This window comes from Corvus moneduloides, chromosome 13 (genome assembly GCF_009650955.1).
Source record: "Corvus moneduloides isolate bCorMon1 chromosome 13, bCorMon1.pri, whole genome shotgun sequence".
Lineage (NCBI taxonomy): Eukaryota > Metazoa > Chordata > Aves > Passeriformes > Corvidae > Corvus > Corvus moneduloides.
This window is the reverse complement of record NC_045488.1, coordinates 6,925,303-6,939,375: the sequence shown is the minus strand read 5'-3', so window position 1 is coordinate 6,939,375 and position 14,073 is coordinate 6,925,303. Positions and strand designations below refer to the sequence as shown.

The 14,073-nt window shown below is 47.4% G+C and overlaps 1 protein-coding gene across 1 annotated transcript in view; it reads right to left on the bottom strand.

The window, feature by feature from the left end:
* The window catches only part of SLCO3A1 (solute carrier organic anion transporter family member 3A1), a 138,146-nt gene that overhangs the window by 22,818 nt on the left and 101,255 nt on the right, over positions 1 to 14,073 (bottom strand). Inside the window, exons 3-5 of the mRNA XM_032122688.1 lie at positions 13,643 to 13,741; positions 10,487 to 10,750; positions 1,785 to 1,949 (exon numbers count right to left, since the gene is read on the bottom strand). Of these exons, the coding sequence (XP_031978579.1) occupies positions 1,785 to 1,949; positions 10,487 to 10,750; positions 13,643 to 13,741 (528 nt within the window). The remainder of the gene's footprint in view (positions 1 to 1,784; positions 1,950 to 10,486; positions 10,751 to 13,642; positions 13,742 to 14,073) is intronic.

Below are 14,073 nucleotides of genomic sequence, written 5' to 3'. Positions count from 1 at the left end.
AAAGGAACAGATGCAAACGGGCATGCTGCTTTGCACAGAGGAAGCGGAATCTCCTGCCAGTTCCCATCCATGCTGGAGGGAATGCCAGACTTGCTGAGATTGGCCCAGCCTGACCTAAGCAGCAGCATCTCTAATGCTTCTTGCAACAGTCAGCACACAAATAAAGTCGAGAATTTTCCAAGGTGTGTGGAGGCTTTGGATGAGCTCTGCTGGTGCAACTCTCAGAAGTCTGATCTTCAGAGATTAGGCAGGAGCAGCATTTGAGAATATAAAATCTTCCTAAAAGAATTTTCTTTAACTGTGAAATGCAAAATCACTGCCAGAAGCGACTCCCATTCCAGCACAGACAGGAATTACCCCACTACACTTGTCTGGGGTCACTTTTACCCCTTTGCTGCAAGTTATACTCCAGATCTCACCCGCCTGAACTGTGCTTAGAAGAGAAACCCAGTCCTGGCATTTCTAGACTCCCTTAAATGCCATGTGAGAAATCTGGTAACAACTTTGTTTTAACAAGTTGCTGTGAAAAACACAGAGGTATCCAAGTCTCCTTTCCCACTGTCAGGTCAGAAGCAGGATGTGCTCTGGCTCACGGGTGATGCCCTCTCTGCTGGCCACCCAGCTGTACTCACATGCTGACTGCCCAGCCAGCTCCCACCAAACAGCTTTTCCCCTTCTCCCATTGAGTCAACAGTGAAGCTACTTTCCTTTGCCAAACTTTTAATTTTCAGGAAAGATGGAACAGCCTAACAACTTTGAGATCTCTGGCCTTCTGTCAAGTTGTATTAAAATTCACTAGCAAATTCCTGTGTTGCTGGGGGAGGCAAGGCTGACTGCAGGGGATTGATTATTTTGGAAAACCAGGCCAAAACCAAAATATATTGATGAGTTTAACAGGAAAATAAACAACTGTCAGGAGAGCAGCTTGCAAACTCCTTGTTGTGATATGGAGATCCACCCATTTCCTGATGTCCCAGTTTTTGACAGATCACTGCCAGCTGCCCATCTGGCGAGCTGTGGTCGCAGATCATCCAAGATCAACTTGCAGATATCTTAATTGGGTGCTGCTGATAGAAGGGCTGTCATAAACAAATTGCTGGGCCTGCCTGGGATGAGCAGCAGCAGAAAATAAATGAAGGTCCTGCCATCAGTGTCCTGACAGGGAACAAATGAACACTGAGAAACGTAGAACATGAAATCATAGCAGCATGGAACAGTCAGAGAGAAGGGACGTTTGAAAGACAACCAAGCTGCACTAACTCAGGTACTTGAACTGCTCATTGCAATCTCGTCATTTCCAGGCCAAGGGGAGAGGAGTGACTAACAGGAGAAATTGGGCTTCCTAACCCAGATGGGGATGGGGTGCAGAACTGCACCAGAACCATGAGAAAAGCAGTTCAATGGGCCCCATGATCACTTGGCAACCAACTGCAGCCTCAGGCAATCAGATGGCCCATTTCTGTGGCATGCAAGGCTCTCACACTTTCCTATCCTGGCTGTCCCACACCACTTCCCACAAGGGGTTGGGCCACAGGGGAAGTGAGGGCAGCAGGATGCAGTGGAGAGCACAGTCAAGGAGGAGGGATGCTGGAGGTCTGCTCTGGGCTCTGCAGCCATGACACAGCTGAAGCCCAACCCTCCCACTCAGAGACACATTTCTACATGTCAGACAAGGCACTTTTTGGGCAGCCTAACCAGTGAGACTGGCAGCAGTTACCAGCCATGCTGAACGCTTTTAAATACCTTTGGATGCTGGAGGTTTGGTGCCCCCTGTGGTTACTCACCCAGGAGCTGGTTGGCAGATGAGGTGGTGAGGTTGAACTGCTGCTCCAGGTACTTCCCCAGGAAGGCAGCGAAACCAGCCACCACCGCGATCTCCATGCAGGCTGCCAGGATGATGCAGGTGAACACGGGATTGGAGAGCAGGTGCTTAGTCACTTTGGGGATCACTAGGAGAGAGGAAAAAGGGAGAGGTGCTTTTGTGTAGACTTTACTTGAGGTGCTGGAGGTGCCTCTCTCCTCTCCTGAAGGGTAAACTCACTTCACATGGGGAGTAATTTCCTGTTCTGCACAGACAGCTGCTTGAAATGTGAGAACACCAAAACAAAGTGGAACACCCAAACAGTGCCATCTAAAGATTCAAGTACCAAGAGAGCGCAAAAAGAAATCACCTGCCATTATTTACTCTTATAGACAATTTTGAAAACTGGAAGAATGAGCAAAATTTCCATATTGCTATTTTGTTTCCCCCATAGGGAAGTCAATCAAAACCTGGTGTGCTCTTTCTTCCCCTTCTCCTTTCCCAACCTGCCCCCCATGAATAACGCTGAGCCAGCTGAAGGGTGCCATCAGTGCTGTATTCAGCATAAACTCTTGCAAGCTTTCAGACACCAATGAACCCAGCTCACATCTGGCTTTTCCTTCCCCTGCCATCCAGATTTGCTTCATTTTCCTATTCCAAACTGGCTCATTCGCTGATGGTCACCTGCTTGCAGCACACAGGGGTGTTCTCACAAGCTGAAACTCTCTGGCTTAACATGGCCCATGGATACCCACAGCACAAGGGTCCTCCTGCCTGGGACAGGCATATCAGTCTGAGTGTTCCCATAACCTAAAGCTTCTCCAGCCAACCAACGCCTTCCATGTAGACCCTCCCATCCTTGTTGGCTGAGAGGGTGGAAGAGGATGCGCTGAGCTGCTCACTGTGTAGGACACACACACACGGCTCTGCTTTCATAATCCCTTGGCTCTCCCCTTCCAAATCATCAGTGTCCAGAATCCTGTTTCCTCCAAGCCTGTCTCAGTTTCCCAAAGGCAAACATGAGTTACCCTACAAAGGGAAATCTGGCTAATGAATCAGATCGCGCGTTTTCTACTCCAGCGAACATTTTAATTATTGTCGAGATAACACAGCTTGAAGAGGAGAGCATCCCAGTACAGAAGAGAGCCTTGCTTTGTCTCAATACCTGGTGACTAATTTCTCCCTGAATTAAATGTGAAAATCATTAAGTTTGAAAATTACCTTGATGTAGTGTAGTGAAGCCTTAATAGACCCCTATTTTCATTTTGAAAATCCACCCCCCACATTCCCTATGGTGCACCAGGGGCTGGCAGATGATGTTTCTCTGGTGCTGGCTTCTGTTTTCCCTCAGGGATTTTTTTGCACTGGCCTCAGCAGAGAATGCACAGCTCTTTGTCAAAGCTCTGCTTGGGTGCCCTTGGTTCTTTCTTGGGGACAGTGGAAAAAAGGGTTATAATTAGGTTTGATCTAACCTTTTCGGAAGAGGTCACTCCACTGTTTCTATCTCTTTGTATCAGAAACGTTTTCCAAGCTATATAAAATTCTTGCTTCCTGAAGATTTACTGAACATAATTAAGGTGCAAGAGGCATAGTACTTTTTAGTAGAACAGGGGAAAAAAGAAAAGAAAAAAGAGAAAAAAAAAACTGTGTGGGAGGAATGGGGATGGGGGAATTCAGACATGGATAAATTTCAGAAGCCACCTGCTGCTTCCTTCAGTTCTTTGGTGGCCACCTACAGAATTTCCCCTTCTTGCCAGGAAAAATATAGAAAATGCAAAGGTGGACTTGGCAGTACTGAGACTGAAAAGCCATATTTAAGGTATTAATGCCTGTTGTGCCCCGGCAGTTCAGTTTGTTCAAGATTAATGGATTCCTTGAGATGTAGCTTTGTGCCAATTTAAATCCAAAGACACTAAGGTCTAGCTCTAACTTCATCCACCAAACAATAGTGATGACAGCCTGCCTTTTGCAGGAGGGAGTTAAAGATCACGGACATTTATTTCTGAAGTTGGCACCCAACCATCATGCACTACCAAGGTCAAAATCCATCTTCTGTGCTTGGGGTGGACAATGAAAAATTTGCAGAGTTATTGCAGCATCTCACACAGGAGAGGAACCCCTCACTTGCCTGGCAGTGCTGGGCTGCAAGTCACAGCACTTCATCACCTAAAGGGGCTACAGGAGAGCTGGAGAAGGACTTTCTGTCAAGAGCTTCTAGTGACAGGACAACGAGTAATGGCTTAAAACTGAAAGAGGGAGGGATTAGATTAGATAGAAGGAAGGAATTATTTACTGTGAGGGTGGTGAGACACTGGCACAGGTTGCCCAGAGAAGCTCTGGATACCCCTGGAAGCGTTCAAGGCCAGGCTGGATGGGGCTTTGAGCAACCTGGTCTTGTGGAAGGTGTCCCTGTCCATGGTGAGGTGTCTGGAACAAGATGATCTTTAAGGTCCCTTCTGACCCTCAGTGATTCCACGATCTTTACCTCTCCTCCCTGTGAGTTTTCTGGGACAGATCCTGTCCTCCCCTGCATGCCTGACCACTGTCTACTGCAACAGGACTCTGTGCCAGCAGGCAGGTGTGACACAAAACCCAGTGCAAAGAGTGCACAGACAACTCAAGCAGTGTCTGGCAGCCTCCACCATCTCCTCAGCCAGGGCCAGCTTGTTCTCTCTTTCATCTTCTAAGGCAAATGACAGGAGAATCCCTATGGAATTGAATACCCTTTCATCTTGCTACTGCCATTCGTTAAGATCAATCATTTGACACCTGCTGCTGCCTTATATGTCTCAGCTCTTGGGGTGAAATACCTCTGGGAAAAAGATTAAAAGTCAGTAGTGAAGTTTAAAAATCTTTCTGTAGACTAGAGTGACATCCTTTCAGCTGCCTGGCATATGGTGCTGGTATGGAGCAGGAATGGAAACATCTGATGAGGGACAGTGAAGCCCTAGGGAACACAACAGCTAAGGATGGTGCTTCTTCACTGGACTCAACCCAGAAGGAGTCATGGTAAAAGTCACCCTACACCTTATGGGCCCAAAGGTTACCTGAACACTTTGGAGCAGCAAATCTCAACTGAAGTCCATTTGCCAAGTGGGAAAAGTCTTTTGGAGTCCAAAGAGTCTCAAACATCTACTCAGAGAACCCACAGGCTGTACCAGACACAGCACACAGACAGACAGACTCATCCTCCCACTCCCAGAAGGACGAGCTCATTTAACATCCTCATGCTGCTGCACCCGATATGCTCCAGAAACGGCAGCAGAAAAGCGATTCCCACTGCCCTGCCAAGATGCACTGAGGAGAACATGACACCTTTTTTCACTGCTGAAGTATTTTCAACCCAACTCTTCAGACCATCCATGTGCAGCGTTTGGTCACAAGATCATCCACAGGCTGGGAGGGACCTGGGTGGATATCCCGAAGCTCTCCAACACCCCCCACCAACCCCTTGACTTCTGACCTTCTCACACTCCAGCAACACCCGTGCGTGCCAAGGCATCAAACATCCTTCCCTGTCTCCCTCTGTGGGGCCTCTGAGGGTGACAGGCCAGGGGCTTGACAAACGCACACACTTACGTTCACCAAGTAGCTTTGATTTGTCACTGCACATCGGGGAGTACCGGGGATAATTGGCAACCTCATTACACGAGGTTTAACTACTCTCCAGAAACGACAAACTATAATCATCACGTTGGTGCTTGAAATGAATTGTTTGGAACATTACAATCACCAAGGCCCCTGTTTCTGGTTGGAGCACCCTACAGAGACATGTTTTCAATTTGCAGTAAAGATGAAGAACACAGAAAGCAAAGTAATAAATTAGAGGGAGGTTTACAGCCCAGTCCACCTAGGACAGTGTGGTGAGAGAAAGGCAAAATGTAGCATTGAGCCAAAATACGACTTTCTACTACCCATGTCAGCAGCAAGCCTCAGATCTGAAGAGAAAACAAAAGGCAAAACCTCCACCTGGGCTTGAGGAAAAAGGGATGAAGAAAACAGCATAGACAGCAAGAAAATACATTCTGGAAAGAGGTAGCTCCTGTAAAAGAGAATATGGAGTAAGGCAAGAGGTGCTGAAGATATCTTAGATAAATTCAATATGCTGAAGTTCCATGTAGCCTTGGCAAAATTCTCATGAAGGATATGAAGAAAAAGGAAGACACCTAAGTAAAAAGAGCCTTCCTGACAAGATCCAAGCTTGAAGCAGCAGTAACATGCTCAAACATGGAAAGCAAGTCCCTCTAGTCCATCATCTTCCTTGCAGGAACCACATTTACTCATCTTCAGAGGGGGATATAAACCCCCCTCACCTGTGACACAGAAGTAATGGGAAAGCATTTTTTGGAGACAGGCTCTGCCAGCCTTCAGCTGCTGCTCAGCTTGGGCCCTGAGGTGTGCAGGCTGAATGGTGCTGACAACAAGATGCTGGTTTGGAAACAGCCACGAAGAACCTGACAACAATACCTGCACTCTCATGAAACACAAGCCAAAGGAAACTCAGAGACTGATGGGACTTGATGCCTTTTTTGATCACCTGCCACCTTCTCACCTCAGACCTGGGTTTCTCAGCAAGCCTTTAAGATGTTCGCAGGGGGACAAGACCCAAATCCAAAAAGGCATTGAAGTCTAAACCTGGACCAGAGCCTCACCACTGTGGCCATGAATGTATAAGATGGAGCCCTCTCCAAAACGTTGTCACTATTGCTCATGAGAGTCAGCAGTTAAAAACTACTCCTGTTAGCCTTTAATCCTGCCCAATCCTATGAACTCCCACTGAGGATTACAGGCCCCCCATGGTCCAGGCCCTCCCTGCACAGCTGGGAGCTTTTGGCCTAGCACTATGTGTCTGCTCCCAGAGAGCACTTTGTGGGAGAGAAATCCCAGATTCAGAGCGGCTCCCCCCCTTAGATATTCAGCAGACTGGTACACAGAGAAGGAAGGAATTGAACAGAAGACAAGGCAGCTGTCAGCTGTACATCCCAGCTCTCCTACACTCTTGAAAATGAAGCTGGAAAGAAACCAAAATGTTTCCAAATCTAGGGAATTTGCAGTTCTGAAATTCATTTATTACACAGCGAGTTTGCTTTCAGTTCCTTGTAAATGAGCTTCTCTTTCCAAACCTGGAGGATTCCATATAAATTTCAACCCTTTTAGGGTTTTAATCTCTTCTGCTAGACAAAGTGGCAGAATGTAATGAATTTCTGTTTTAAATCATTGCAAAACAGAATGCATCTAGGGCAGAGTGTTTCAGAGATGTTAAAGATCACACCAAGGAAGCATTCCGAAATCAAATTTCATCAGAACTGGCCGCTCAATTTAATAGACATGACATTTCTGTTAAAAAAAAAAAAAAAAAAGGTTTTAATGAACTATTTCCAAGCACATCCCAGAGCAGGTGGTGTGTCAGAGGCAGCGAGTGAGAGGGCAGATGCTGGACAGACACGAGCAGAGGGCACAGGTGCCCCGACACAGCAGAGCATCTTCTCTGGCCCCAAGGAGCAGAGAGGTCCCCAAGGCACAGCAGAGGCAGGAAAGCAAAGCTTTTACCCCAGGAGAGCAGGGACTGCACAGCTCATGCCTGAAGCTCTCTCACAGACCACACGGAGAGCGCAGGGCTGGAACAACCCTGCCAGGCAGGAGCAAAGAGCAATGGCAGCATTTATCCAGACTTCTGCTGCTGTTAATCCTTCACTTCTCTGTGCTCCCAAATGGATTTGCTCTGCTGAGCTGAAATACTAATCAGGCAAAGCGGTGCAGCAGTCACGTGCCAGTTTAGCAACGGGAAGCAGCTCTCAGGACTGTCCCAAAGCTTTCCTGCCTGAGCTGCCATGCCCCAATGCAGAGCCCCCTGCTGCCTCTGCTACCTTTGATTGCCTCTCCACCTTGTGCCATTCAAAGGCACCACTTTCATTTCAAGTTTGCAGCTCCTCTTAAGAATGTTTCTTTTCCTGGCATGAAAATACCCCACAGGAAGAGATGCCAGGGCTTCCCAAAAGCTGGGCCCTCCCTCCTGCTTAGACCTTGACAGAGGTGTAAAAGATTGAGCATGTTCCTTTTATATTAGTCCTGGCTTTTTTTGCATGCCAAGGCTAGAGAAAAGCCAAAGAATCTCAGCCAGCCCTCCATCTCACTGACTTTCAGCAGAACTTGTGGTGTCTGGAGCATCCTCCCACGTGCCAGCCGTGCCACGTCTCTAGCTGACAGCCATGACCCAGCTCAGAGCATGTCCCCAGCTGACACTACCCTGCTTCCTCTCCTACCATGTCCTTTCTCTTGTGGCAGTCACTGCAAGGGTTGGAAAAAATGTAATAGAAAATGATAAAGCTCATTCAGTAGCAAAAAAGGAGATGCAGTTCATTCTCTAAGGATGTGCTTGATACAGAGGGTGTTTGCATAATCAATCCAGAGAAACAACTCTTCCTCCCCACACTTGCACGAGAGATGGACAATCTGCACCTCCATGCAGACATGGACTTACAGCAGGAACAGCCCTGCCCGGGACAAGCTGCAGAGACAACGCTTGCTAAGAATGAGGCACGGTTATAGCCATACAAACACCAAGGAGCATTTCTGGTCCCAGCCCCTGGTACAGATAAGAAAAGCCCAGAAAAGCTGTCGTTGTCCCATCCCTGGAAGTGTTCAGGGCCAGAATGGATGGAGCTCTGAGCAACCTGGTCTAGTGAAAGGTGTCCTTGCCCATGGCAGGGAGATTGGAACTACATGATCTTTAAGGTCCCTTCCAACTCATGCCATTCTATGATTCCACAGATTCTGTTCAGCTTCACAAATGCATGCAAAATCCAAGGCCATATTAGGACAGAAGACATGACTATGCATGCACATATATACTTTTAAGCTCTGTATATAATTAAAAGTCCTTTTTATTCTAGGAAAAAGCTTAAACAGTCTTGACTTTCTCCAAAGGAGAATCAACAAATAGATTACAGATACTAGGAGCTGCCACAAAGGAATGCATACAGATATTCCAGCTGCTACAGAAGTAATGTATACCCACAGGAAGATTTAACCATCACCTGAAACACTGCTCCTCAGGAAGGATGAGGTGTGTTTGCCTTTCCTCATGGAATGTCTGAACATCTCCAGGCACGCACTTCAGCCACACGACTCTTGACCACATTCCGACTGACAACAGTGGCAAGGGACTTGAAAGGAGATGTCAGCTACCAACCCCGTGTTGTCTGTGACAACCTCAAAGGAATAACTAAAAAGGTCATTCCTTGTCTTATTTGATGTGATGTAAATTTTATTTCAAAGTCCATCTACAAAGAGGCTCCTGGAATACCGACTGATCCAAAATGGGGTTACCTGCAGAGAGAGGACTAACATGGAGGACTGTGGTGCCTCCTAATGCAATCAATACTTGAAGCATATGGACGTGGCAGTTTCATTTCTCTACTTCAATGAGCAACAGATGCTCAGTGAACCCCCCATGGCCTCCCTGTGTGCAAGATGCTCAGCACCATCCTCAGGCTGAACTGCTGCCCCTCCGTGCAGCAGGGATACGTCATATTCTTTCATTTTTCTGTATGAAAACCTGCAAGCATTTCCAGTGTGTACTCCAAAAGCTCAGTGGCCACAAGCAGACACTCTGATGTGTACACAACAAAAGCCACAGAACTATTCATATGGACCTACCATGGGAAAAGCCCATGCAAGAGAAAATCCTTGCAACAAGGATGAAAGGATGAAGAAATTAATTTTACTGACAGAGTTTCAAACTATTTATCCCTCTACCTTTCTTTTGAATTTCCTCATCAAGTCAAAATTTCACATCTTTGACCTTCCCTTAATGAACAACCGCATCAACTATTCAAGGCTTTTTTTTTTTTTTAGACAACGCTTTTTTCCCCAAAGTCTCTTCTTCCTTCCCACCCGCTCTTCATTCAACTCCCAATTAAGGTGACTGCACAGGGAGTAAGTGATTTTGTCCTCGTTTATCTAAATGTATCAGGCAGTAATGAAACTCACTCTGCCACAGCAACAGGGAGTGGGAAGCAGCCACCAGTGCTACAGAAACACGCTCGCAGATGAAGGATTTTCCAGCGCAGCCTAGAGAAAGGGTATTTGCCCACACTCTCCCACGAAATGCTGGATCCTCAGCTGACTTTAATTAGAGTCACCTCCATTTCCATCACTGCAGGACATGATGTGAGGCTTTCTCTCTAATTTGCTACAAATCACGCTCTGCCCTGCCATTTTGCTGCTATTCTGGGCTGGCATCTCCCTCTTCCCATTTCAGTTTACGAGCTGTGGTGGTGCCCAGCACTCGTTGCTTTGTATCTGGGATTGCACTAAGCTGAAGCTCAGATGCTGGGAGCTCCCAATTTCTTTTAAGTGCCCTTGCTGGCTCGCTCTCTGTTTTGGGAGGCAGATGGGAGCAGGGACAGCACGCTGGAGAGCAGTTCACAAATTGCTCTGGCAACTGTGCTGCCCTTCATTTTTTTACCAACTCTATAGGACTACCATACGTTTCTGAAGCTCTGCAGCTTAAAAAAACGCAATGCCTTCAAGTGGAACAAAGTCTCTCTTTCAAATGCAGGCACCACCAGCGATAATTAGAAGCTGGGGACTGAAACTTCAGGCCACTGACTTTTTGGAGGACTTTTGTGGGGACAGAGGACCTGCTGCTGAGCCTCACAGACAACACAACGAGCGTCTCACCTCTCAGCTGCTGGAAGCAGGTCGTGCTGCTCTCCCCATCCAGCGGGTGCCGCAGGACCCCGTTGCTGGGCTTGGGCCGCTCGTATTCCCGCTCGGGCAGCATGGCCTGCTCGCTCTCCCCGGCGCGCTCCGGCCGCGGCGGCAGCGACTGCGGGAACCCGAACATCGGCAGGGACGAGAAGAAGAGTAAGGCACCACAGAGCAGGAAGCCTCCCCACCACGCTCCGATCCACCGAGGGTCGTCCGGGGTTATGTCCAGCTTACCTGTGGGGGGAGCAAACACCAGTCAGGGGTTTGGCCATGGGGAGAGGAAGACAACGGTGTGAGGATCCCGTGGGCTGCAAGGTGGTTGTAGGGGCCTTTGCTGGCTGATGAGGAGCACGAGACACAAGGTGGGAGCCCACAGTGCACCCCGCAGCTGTAGCGTGTAGCCACCAGTAGCTACCAGTGCACAGTGACCTCCACATCCAAGATCACCTCTTCTATCTAGATGGTACATCCAGCTTCTGCAACACCCTGTAATCAGAGCTTCTCTCCAGTGTTTTTGGCTCTGCCAGCTCTAGGAAGCTGCTGTACACCAGTCAGTGTCCCCTGTGCTGGCACTGAGGTTTTGGACATCCCTGTCCCAGTGAGTCACACTCCCCTGACACACCTGCACAGAGAAGCAGCAGCACACACAAGGACACTGCATCTCCATCCCTGCTTACCCTCTTTTCCCAGGAGCTCAATGCTCCCCCTGCTTTGAATTCACACGTCTTTTCAGCAAAAGAGAGATTGGCATTTGGGCTTTAGGGACACCTGTGAATGTGTGGAGGGTGAAACAGTCCTAAATATTGGAAAAGAAACCCACCCACTGCATCAAATGGGCTCAGGAAGGTAGAGAAATAATCAGAAAATGAAGAAAAGCAAAATAAAAGGCAAGGGTATGCTGTAGGCCACCACTCAGTAGAGATAAGGTATAAGAAGGGTCTGAGTCAGTGTGGGGAAATAAAAATAAACAGCAGGAGAGGAAAAAACTGTGTTCCTAACTGCTGCCTTGCTGCCACAGCCACAAGGGTGCCCTGTGCTGGAGCTGATTCCTGGGGGAGATCCAGGTCCATGGGGCTGGAATAACAAGTTCCTCTGTTCATGGTGACTCTCTGGTTACTGCCACTCTGAAAAACCTGTCTCAAGCGAGGCAATCAAGTTGTCTCTCAAGCAGAGACAGAAGGAAACTCTTTTCTCCTTAGGGAAAATAACATGTAGCTCTCAAATACAGATAAAGTTTGAAAAATAGTGTTGTGGAGGGACTGGATTCTTGTGCTGTCATTTCCTCCTGCCTGAAGCGCACTTTTTTCAGGTTCTTGGGAACACAACAGTGTGAACAGTCAGGCAAATCAGAGTCTTCTTCATATTCCCTTCCTAAAATAGCTGCTGGGTGACAGCGAGTGCAGCACCATGCCCTGCCATCCCACACCTGCCCAAAACAGGACAAGGCTCAACCCCCTGGAGCTTGTTCTCCTTGTGCCACCTTGAGCTGCAAGGCAGAGCCAGCTGCAAAGTGGAAATTCTTTCCCATACATAAATCAACAGAGGCCATGTGTGCCCCACCTTTTGCATGACAGCAACTGACCACGGCCAAAGCCAGCAGGACCTGGAGCTGGGCAGCTCTGCACCCTCCCTGTAAAGTGGCTGAGGCACAGCCCTTCCAGGCTTCTCAGCAGTAACATTTTACAGTTCTCCTCTGTGGCTCTGTATTTGTCTGGGCTTTTTGAGCTGTAAATACTGAGAGCAATGTCTTATGTTAAAAATGGCCAGAAGACATCAAATTAACTTTTTAGCTAGGTCAGCGTCTTGCCTCTGATGGTAACCAGCTGCAGCTGCCCAGAAAGTCTACAAGAATAAAGTCAGCATGTATTTTTCTTGTGGCTCGGGGGCTTTCTAAGCTAAATTTGGTGTTGTGTTCATTTTTTGTGTATATAAACTTGTCCAATTGCTTTAAAATCCATTTGGAGATTTTTAGCACCTTCTGGTGAGGAGTTCTACTGGGAGATAAAGTATTTTGCTATGTACATTCATATTTCAGTGTAAATTATACTAAATGGTCAAATATCTAACAGGTTTCACACAGCTCTTCTGTCAAACAAGGCTTTGGTAAAGCCAAGGAATGAAAAGGGGCCGTGTGGTGTTTGACCAAACTGCAGCCAAATGCCTCAGCCATCCCAAAAGATACTTCTTTCTCATTTGATGTTATTTACAATTCTTCAGCTGCCATGTGCACGTGAGACCAAAAAAGGCAGTAACACTTTTGCAGATTTGCACAATTCTGTTCTGAGTCCTGCAAGGTTCAACTCCATCCAAATGCACCCTGTCACAATGTATTTGCAACACTACAGAGATGAAATGCACCCTCAAAGGGACAAAACCCCTGCATAAGGGTCTGTGGGGTTCAGTGGAGCTGAGAACTGTGGAAAAAGCATCTGAACAACTGAGGAAAGGAATGAAGCATCAGGTTTGCTGTGTTGCCAGAGGGCCGGGGAAGCAACGGAGAACAGCCTGTTACATGTTGCCCTCTCATGGCGAAGAACACATAGTGCAGGTACCAGTAAGAGCAGAATTTGATCTAAATGAACAAAAGAACAATTTGCAAACAATCTGCTTTAACCCGAGTGAAGTCGAGGTGAGCAATAATTATTTAGTGCTTTGGAGAAAAGCAATAATGCTGTGGGACTGAAGCTACCCATCCAAGCAGGGTCAAGGGCAGAAGGTGCTGGGCATGGGTCTTACTGGTGTGCCTCCATCAGAACGTGGATGGCTCCCCCATGCCCTGGGATGGCAGCTCTCCAGTTTTCACCCCACAGCTCTGGACACAGCTCCCCTGGTATGACAATGCCACAGTGCTATTTCGAGGTGTCCTCTAAGAGCTGGGCTGAAACCCATCTCACAGCAGAAAACCCACAGAAGGGAACAAATTTTAACCACTACAAATCTGTTATTTATCAGGACAGAGCTGAAACCTTTTGAATCCCAGTCTTAAAACCCTTCTAAAGTGATGCTCATACATGCAAGAGGCACTCAAGATGGAATGACAGTTTCCTGCTTATGAGCATCTACATTTCTGTCCTGCTGGTACAACTTCAGCGTATTTGATTTGAAACCAAACCCAGTTCTCCTTACTTGTGTCAATGAAGACAGCATCCACATAGATTTTGGTACAGAAGGAGCCCAAGATAAATCCACAGGCTGGTCCAAATACCAGCATCGTAAACAGGATGCCTACAAGGAGAGAGAAAAGAGAAGATTAGTACTAGGCTCTGGTTATTCATTGCAAGTTGTTCTGCTTGTCTCCTGTGAGATGGCATCACCTTACTGATGCCAAATAGATAGGGATAGTCTCTGTGTTGACTGCTCCAGGCAAAAGAGCACCCTAAATGTGTTTTACTTTTCCATATCTCTTCAGGAAAATGAACAGATGGAGGTGTGATAATGCTGAAGGATTTCTATTGAGCTGAGAAGACAGTGTGGACATATGCCATGTTTTGGTCGGCTGGCTGCTCTAAAAGATGTCTTACTCAACAGCACAAGGTAAAGCAAACCTGCCTTCTCCC